Source organism: Bos mutus, chromosome 20 (assembly GCF_027580195.1).
Source record: "Bos mutus isolate GX-2022 chromosome 20, NWIPB_WYAK_1.1, whole genome shotgun sequence".
In the NCBI taxonomy this organism is placed as follows: Eukaryota; Metazoa; Chordata; class Mammalia; order Artiodactyla; family Bovidae; genus Bos; species Bos mutus.
In genome coordinates this window covers 4,433,533-4,442,748 of record NC_091636.1, presented here as the reverse complement: position 1 = coordinate 4,442,748, position 9,216 = coordinate 4,433,533, and the positions used below count along the sequence as shown (strand labels likewise).

Below are 9,216 nucleotides of genomic sequence, written 5' to 3'. Positions count from 1 at the left end.
GCCTGGTCGTGCCAGAGCTCCTCCTTCCACTCCAGGTAGACAGACAGACAGACACACACACACACACAAACACACACACACACCATTATGTGTGGTGTTGGAGGTGTTAACTGATGCTGTGGTAATCATGATGCAATATGTAGGTATATCAAGTTAACACACAGTACGTCTTAAATTCAGAATGTTATAGTTCAATTATATCTCAATAAAGCTGGGGGTAAAAAGGAAGTCACTTCCAATGGGCAAGGGAGCAAATGCCATTATGACTGAGTGCACATAGATGGTCATAGAGTTTTCAGAGCAGCCCTTACAGCGTTCATCAGACCCAAGCACCCAATAAGTTGTTCATTCATACATTCATTCATTCACTTGCTCAGTGGCCCCTTCTTGGCTCATTCATTGTTTCCCTATCACATTCATTCATTTACCCACACATGCATCCATTTGCTCATTAATTTATTTGCCATGTATGCGGTACCTACGTCGTGGCACAAGTTTAGGGCTAGAGCAAAGAGATATGGGAAGGAGTGAAATCTGGTCCCTGCTCCCAAGGAGAGCAGGGCCTCACTGGTAAGGGGCAACCATGTGAGGGTAGATCCTTACAACCCAAGATTATCAAGATATAGTCACCATCAACTGGAGAGGACAGCCATTTCTTCATTCCCACCCTCTGCCCTCTGCTTTAGTCATGTCTGATTCTTTTCAACCCCATGGACTGTAGCCCACCAGGCTTCCCCGTCCAAGGGATTTCCCAGGCAAGAATACTGAAGTGGGTTGCCATTTCCTCCTCCAGGGGATCTTCCCCACCCAGGGATCGAACTGGCATCTCATTTATGTCTCTTGCATTGGCCATATGCGCCACCTGGGAAGCCTCTGCCTCCTATGGCTCAAAAGAATTAAGGGACATCACTAGATAAAATGACAGAAGACAGAGGTTCTGCCGTTCTAACAGGATTTAATAGATTTAATAGATAGAAGGTTACTACCCTGCCACATGCCTACCTTGGAAACGCGCACAGAGACTGGCATAAAGCCCTAGGATCTAGCATAGTGCCTGGCTCAGAGGGAATGCCAGGGGAACATTTTTATGCCTCCGAGGCAGAGAGTAATGTGGTGGGGACGTGTGAGAGCCCTGGATTCTGACTGCCTGGGTTTGGATCTCCACCACTTACTGGCCTGGGAGCTTTGGGTGACATATTTAGCCTCTTGGTCACTCACTTTCCTCATCTGTCAAATGGGAATAACAACAGTCCCCACCTCCTGAGTCTGGTGTCAGGATTCCGTGAATCTTTAGCACAATGTCTGGCACAAAGTAACCACTTAACACATGGTAGAAATAATTTGCTTTTTTTTTTTTTTTGCCACTTTATGTGGCTCATGGGATTGTAGTTCCCTGACAAGGGATCAAACCCAAGCCTTCAGCAGTTAAAGTGTGGAGTCTTAACCACTGGTCTGCCAGGAAATTCCAAGAAACTATTATTTCTTAAATGAGTGAATTATTACAGCTTGTATTAGGTTGAGCATTTACTGTCAGACATTGTGCTTTATAAACATTACCTTATTTAATTTAGTAAACAATCCTTTAAAGTGTCCCTTTTACAGGTGAGAAAACAGGTTCTGAATGAGATGGGAGCATGATTCACTATCAGATACCTAATCATTATTGCTATCTTGCAGCCAATAAGATAATGAGAATATCTACTGTTAGTAACACAGGAAGGTGTCTATTACATGAGGAAAAACGCAAACTACAAAATAATGTTAACAGCATGATTCCATTTTGTTTATGGAAGAATATCACAAAAGTATTAAAAATGATGATCCCTGATTAGTGAGTGGGATTATGGGTGACTTTATTTTTAATCCTACTTTCATTCACTCTTGATCTTTAAAAAATGTATTGGGTTATAGTTTATTTACAATGTTGTGTTAGTTTCAGGTATAATGGGTGACTTTAATTTTACTTTTTTCCCTTTTTGCTCTTCTCTGCTTTTCCTCCAGTGGGGCTATGAGCATGTATTATCTGTGTAATTAAAATCATGTTGTAAGGGTTTAAAATTTTTGCTGAAGAAGATCCCCCTACGGGATTTCCCTGGTGATCCAGTAGCTAAGACTCCATGCTCCCAATGCAGGAGGCCTGGGTTCCACCTTTGATCAGAGAACTAGATCCCGCATGATGCACCTAAAGGATCGAAGATCTAGTGTGCTACAGCTGAGATCCACCGCTGCCAAATAAACAAAAAAAACCTCAGCTCTAATACAAACTATTAAAAAAAAAAAAAATCAAGTCCCCCAGTGTTCAATTGAGCTTTCCTTTGCAGGCTGTTTAAAAGGGAGAAAATAGAAAACCAAAAGTACCCTCCCACTTTCAATTCCCAGCCCCTTTAGGGGGAGGAGTCAGTTTACTCTTTCGACAGGGATTATGGGTAGAAAGGCAGACCCGCACAATCCTCCATAACCCTGGTGGCGTGCGAGCCTGGGTCTGAATGCCAGCTTCACCACGTGCTAGCTGTGTGCCCCAGATGAGTTACTAAGTTCAGTGTCCTCCTTTAAAAAGGAGGCAGCTGCCGCCTTGTAGGACTGCTGTGAGGATTAAGAAAGACAAGGCCTGAACCATTGGTAGCTATTACTATAAGAGTTGAGATAAAAATTACTCATTTTGGTCGGAATACAGTGCATGACCTCATCACACAAAACTGACGGAGGACAACTGCTGGGAGGGGCAGGGCAGGGGAGCGTCTTGGGTGAAAGTTCTCCACACAGGCCCCTCACATTGGCTTCTATCTGCTGGAGCGGCTAAGGGACCAGCTTCCTAAGAAGGGATCAGGCTTGCCAGTGGCCTGCCATTTGTTTTGGGCAAGAACCAAAAACAAGCTTGTGACGTTTAGCTATAGAACCTAACTACACAGCTGCCACTTCTAAGCCCCACGGCTTCAGCCTACTTCTCCCCAAGCTTCCCAGCACCACCCCGCCGGCAAGCAGCATGAACTCAGCACGTGAGCTCTCCTGAGCTCCTCACTGAAGCACCTCTGCGACTTCGCCTCTGCTGCAGCTGCAACACCTCCCCAGGAGAATCCACTTCTGCCGGAACCAGCACAGCCCCCAACCCATCACCTAGCCCACTCTGGGTTTGTATCATAAGCCCTGATTGAGAAATCCTCTCCCATGAATACACTATAGTCTGCACTTGGTTAGGTAACAGAAAGAACTGGTTCAGAAATCATAAAAACGACACCAGGCACTTCCCTGGCAGTCCCGTGGTGAAGACTCCATGCTTCCACTGCAGAGGGCAATGGGTTTGATCCCTGGTTGTGGAACTAAGATCCAGCATGCCAAGCAGCTTAAACACACACACACACACACACACACACACACACACACACACATTACCTTAAAGGTTTTTTTTCATCAATGTAAAACACATCGGCAGCCAAGACACAGTAGCAACCTAAGTGTCCATTGACAGAGGAGTGGGAAAAGATGCGGTACATATATACAATGGAATATTACTCAAATGCAATAATGACATTTGCAGCAACATGTCCATGGATGGACCACAGACTGTCATGCTGAGTGAAGTCAGAGAACAAGAAATATCATATGATATCCCTTATATGCAGAATCTAAAAAGAAATGATACAAATGAACTTATTTACAAAACAGAAACAGACTCACAGATTTAGAGAATGAATTTATGGTTACTAGGGGATAGTTCGGAGAAGGCCCTGGTGACCCACTCCAGTCCTCTTGCCTGGAAAATCCCATGGCGGAGGAGCCTGGTGGGCTGCAGTCCATGGGGTCACTAAGGGTCGGACACGACTGAGCAACTTCCTTTCACTTTTCACTTTCGTGCATCGGAGAAGGAAATGGCAACCCACTCCAGTGTTCTTGCCTGGAGAATCCCAGGGACAGGGGAGCCTGGTGGGCTGCTGTCTATGCGGTCGCACAGAGTCGGACACGACTGAAGCAACTTGGCAGCAGCAGGGGATAGTTAGGGTGTTTGGGATGACATGTACACACTGCTATATTTAAAATGGACAACCAACAAGGAATTACTGTGTAGCACAGGGAACCCTGCTCAACATTGAGGCCTGGACAGGAGGGAAGTTTGGGGGATAATGGATACATGTATACATATGGCAGAGTCGCTCTGCTGTGCTAAAACTGTCACAAGATTGTTAACTGGCCGTGTGTTAGTTGCTCAGTCGTGTCCGACTCTTCACAACCCCATGGACTGTAGCCCAAGAGGCTCCTTTGTCCTTGGGACTTCCCAGGCAAGAATACTGGAGTGGGTTGCCATTCCCTTCTCCAGGGGATCTTCCCGACCCAGGGATCGAACCCAGGTCTCCTGCATTGCAGGCAGATTCTTTACCATCTGAGCCACCAGGAAAGCCCCAATATAAAATAAAAAGCTAAAAATAACACAAAACATTGGGCCCATCTTTTGACTCTAAGCAAAGCTTTTCACTGAGCTTTGCATTTCCTCTGTTGGATTTCTCCTTTATCCTCCTTTTGTAAACTACGTCCTTACAAAAACCAATCCCAGGGTTCCAGGTTTCATTTTCTTTACCGTGGAATACGAATTTACAGATTTTCAATGTGGATGCAGAATCCTCAAGGACTGTCCTCCCCCAACCCTTTTCAGTCATCTTCTTCACATTGAATTTGGTGGGGTCTTTTCTGGGGGAGAGGGTAGTTGCACGACCCCTGAAGTAGGAGCATGGAGTCCTAACCACTTGACTGCCAGGGTATTCCCTGAGTTCAGAGGCATTTTGAGGAGGGGGTGGCAACTCACCTTTGCCAGATCTCTCCAAAGTATTCAACTTAGTTTTCCTCGATCCTTTCATTTTTTGATTGTATTTCACTGGTTAACTAAGTCACATCACTACAGCACAAAGCCCAACTGGCACAAACAGGTTTGGGAACACATCTCTGTCTGTGTGTACACTTGGTCGTGTCTGACTCTTTGCAGCCATGGACTATAGCCCGCCAGGCTCCTCTGTCTGTGGAATTTTTCAGGCAAGAATACTACAGTGAGTTGCCATTTCCTACTCCAGGGCATCTTCTTGAACCAGGGATCGAACCTGCATCTCTTGAGACCCCTGCACTGGCGGCCGATTCTTTACCACTAGTGCCATCTGGGAAGCCCATACCTCTGACTACCGGTGGGCATATACTCCTGGTCACTAGCTTTGAGTGTCACAATAACTCAAATGTCACACAGAGTGTTAAAGAGAGAATAGAGAGGGTCAGTGAAGAGTCTCTTGCAGACTGGTGTGCTCTCACACTCATCTCTGATATGTTCATCCATGTCCGTGCAGAGAAGGCTTTGAAGCACTGGGCAGCGGAAGGGCAAATGCCCATGCAAGTCCCTTTTTTACAGCTGGTGAGGGGTCTCCCTTACTTGATCTGGGAATACCTACGTGGAACAAGTACTGTTTTTGAAAATTTACCATGTACCACTCCCTGCATACATGAGCTCGTTCTGATCCAGTATAATTTATTTGCACAAACTATAGATTTAATTTCTGCAACAGTGCCTTGAGGTTAAGGACCTGAACTGAGGCTATGCAACTGGAAAGTAAGTAGATCAGGTTAACACAGCGTAGTAAATCAAGCTCAAATACCTCAATAAAATAAATTTTTCAAAAAAAGAAGAGGAAAGAAAGTAGCCGATTGCGGAACATTCTGTAGGGATTCAATAAAGGAAGATTGAATCCAAGGGTTCCTGACTTTCTGATCATGCTCACAGATATTCCCCATATTTCCCAGCTTCTCTCCTCTAGAATGAAATTCCATTCTGACTACGATCCCAGGCTCCGGGCTACCCAACCATAAGCAAGTCAAAAGTAACACACAGCAATGTTTCTGAAAATCAGCCTTTTAATCTATTTGAACCCAATGAGTGGGGAAAGAACTAAAACATTTTTTTTCCCTTGAGATTTTCCTTATGAGTCAGAGGTGTCTCTTCCATAGGAAACTGACATCCCCTATGTCCTCAAGGATTTTTTTTTTTTAATGCATCAACGTGGGATTTCAATTCACGTGCATGCCACACACTTCCCCACCCTGCCCTGCCCACTCTGCACAGGCACACATATTCACACACCCAAGGGACTCCTTTTGTAATGGGGGAAGTGAATGCAAAAAAAAAAAAAATCCATCTGAGTGGCCACAGATACCAGAAATAACCAAATACAGTTTACACTTACTTCCATCAACTCAAATGCAAAGGGAAGCTTCTCTAATTGGAATCTAGAGCCAAAAATCACAAAAGGCAGAGACTTGAACCATCCATAGAGATAATTTAAAAATGCCTTCTACTGGACACTCCCCTTAATTACAAAAGTATGCAAACAATCTTGATATAAATGGAAAACAGTGGGCAGCTCTCTCACTGGGACAGAGGGGCATACCTAAAATTCCCTGGGTGGGATTCGTGCCTGGACCATGGCCCCTCCCTTCCAGGACTAAAGGGGAAGCAGAAGGGGGAGCAGTGGGGTGGGGGCCCACCCAGGAGCCAATGAGGAAACAGTGGAGCCACCCCAGGAACCAGGACTGAGTTGCTGTGTGGCCAGCTAATGGGGAGCTCGGTGGGGCAGGCGGGCCACAGCTGGGTTCAGAGAGGTCCAAGCACTGTGCACCCTTGGGAGCCCAAGGTGGACGTGCTAAGATGGGAGACGGGCTGGTCCACTTGGCTTCTCCCACCTAAGGCTTTGAGATGGCTGGCAGCCGTCTGGGAAAGGCCAAGACATGATTACTTTAGGGTCGCAGAAAATGATGCTTCCCATCTGGACATCGATGTACAAACCATGTCTAGTCCTCAAAGGATGACTTCCCAGTCACAGCCTGCCCCTCCACCAAGCCATGCTGGGGCCACACAGCATGGGGGCTGAGGCACGTTGGCAGGGGGTGCAGAGGAACGAGATGAAGAGAGGAAGGGGAAGTCGCCAAGCGCCCAGTGACCAGTGGGCAGACTTGAGTCTATGCAGGCTGCTGCCCTGCCACTGGGCTTCTGCTTCTGGGTAGGAAAGGAAAGGCATGGGAGAGAGGGCCTTGAGGCCTGGGCTCTAGGTCAGGCAGGAAGGGATGGAGCAGAGGCAAGGGCTCCATCTACAGCGCCACATTTCAGGGCCCTGCCTGGGAAGTACCGTACTTTGTTGAAGGAGCCAGGTGGGAGGTGCCCTTGGGCAGCCGTGTCCAGAACCTGGAGCCCAGGTCTGCAGGCTGCCTGCCCAGGAGAGAACCCAAGTGGCCAGTGGGACCAAATCATGAGGGCTGCGAGATTGTCAAAGCCTGGCTGCGAGCTGATCGGCATGGGTCTGGGCTTCCCCCCAACAGGGAAGGGACTGCACCTCTCCCAGGAGTGTGTCCCCAAGCTGTCCTGGCCTTGTCTCTGGTCTTGGGGCTCCTCAGGGAAAGAAACGGGTGCCCCAACTTCAGGCAGTGTAATTTATCTAAAATTAAACTTGGGGAAAAGAGGTAGCGTCGAACCCAGGAGCCACCCCCTCCCTCCCCTCACCCCCACTTTGGGACACAGCCAGGTTTTGGGCCAGACAGAGGGCAGGAGGAGACGGGGTGCAGGGCAGGGCTGGTGGTCTCCCAGGTCCTTGGCCGTGGGGCCGGGCAGGTCATCAATGCATCTTGCCCAGCTGGATCTTCTTCCAGGCCTCCGAGGCTGTAAAGATACACGAGTCCAGAATGCCGGCCACAGTGAAGGTCCCACCAATGATGGCACAGATCTGAAAGTGGGGGGAATGGTCAGAGGTCAGTGGGGAAGGGAGCAATGGCCAGACCTCCCTAAATCACAAAATGAAGAGCTCAGCAAGTACTGACGCTCTGACCCGTTATGTCCACCCCGTGGTAACCAGTGGGATGTGGAACACATCCAGGGCTCAAGTAAAAACAATAATAAAAATAATTATTGGACTTCCCTGGTGGCCCAGTGGTTAAGAATCTGCCTTCCTTGCAATGTGGGGGTTCAATCCCTGGTCAGGGAACTAGATGCCACACGCAGCAACTAAAACCCAGAACAGCCAAATAAATAATTAAAAAAAAAAAAAACTGCTGTCATAAGGGGCTGGTTATGAATGTCACCTGTATGTCTGTACTTCCTCAATTTACATAGTAAGGTAAGAACTACAGCAAAGCAGACAGCACTCACACACACTTCTGTGCCAGGCCTGGAATGCTGATGTGCCCACCTCGCTGAACCCCCAGCCAGCTCTAGAGGGAAGGACTACTCTTACAACCACAGTGCAGCCGCGGAGACTGAGGCGCAGGGCCACTCAGTCACTCGCCCAATGACACAGCATTTAGTGGCTGAAAAGTGAAAGTCACAAGTATTAGTCGCTCGGTTGTGTACAACTCCTTTTGTGACCCCACGGACTGTAGTCCTCCAGGCTCCTCTGTCCGTGGGATTCTCCCGGCAAGAATACTGGAGTGGGTTGCCATGCCCTCCTCCAGGGGATCTCCCCGACCTAGGGCTTGAACCCCGGTCTCCTGCATGGCAGGCAGATTCTTTACCATCTGAACCAAACTGGAGTTCAAAACATGGCCCTTGGCTGCTTCCCAGGTATGAACAGCCCACCTCACAGAATTACTCACTTTGCTTTGAATTTGACAGGACTCCTACTTGTGACGCATCAACATAATGCTACATTCTCCTCAAAATGTTCCGGCTTACCTATGAGTGCTTTCTGGGGCTATCAAAGAAACCAAAGTGCCTAAAAGATTTGTAAGGAAACTTTAAATGTACTTTTTCCCTAAAGACATACTTAAATCATTCATAAAAACCAGTGTTACCCACCACGCCGTATGCCCTGGAGGGAGGCACCTCTTCTCTCATGTACCCATTGGGTCCAGAGAGGGAAAGAGTTTGTCCAAGGTCACATAGCAACGGTATGCCAGAGCCGAGTCTCTGCCTCCTGAGCTCTCACTTCTCCCCCCATGCCACATTTAAGCAGGGAAATGACCACGGGGCTCAGGAGAAGCCATGCTGGGCTGCCCTGCAGGCCCCTGGCGCTGAGCACTGGAGGATTCTGGGAGACAGCAGCGCCTTCCTGGGTCCTCGGTGCCACGTGGACGAGGCCAGGAGACACAGTGGAGGCAAGAGGCAAGTGTGCATCGCACCAGCATTTATTTTTGAAATTATATTTCCACCAGATGAGCTAAGCGGAGGCCTGTGAGGCCCAGACAGACAGAGCGGGTCTGTAT

At 48.0% G+C, this 9,216-nt stretch overlaps 1 protein-coding gene across 1 annotated transcript in view; it reads right to left on the bottom strand.

The window, feature by feature from the left end:
• Positions 1-5,863: 5,863 nt before the first annotated feature.
• Positions 5,864-9,216, bottom strand: part of ERGIC1 (endoplasmic reticulum-golgi intermediate compartment 1) — a 112,856-nt gene continuing 109,503 nt past the window's right edge. The window contains exon 10 of the mRNA XM_070357427.1: positions 5,864-7,742. Within this exon, the coding sequence (XP_070213528.1) occupies positions 7,635-7,742 (108 nt within the window). The 3' untranslated portion in view covers positions 5,864-7,634. The remainder of the gene's footprint in view (positions 7,743-9,216) is intronic.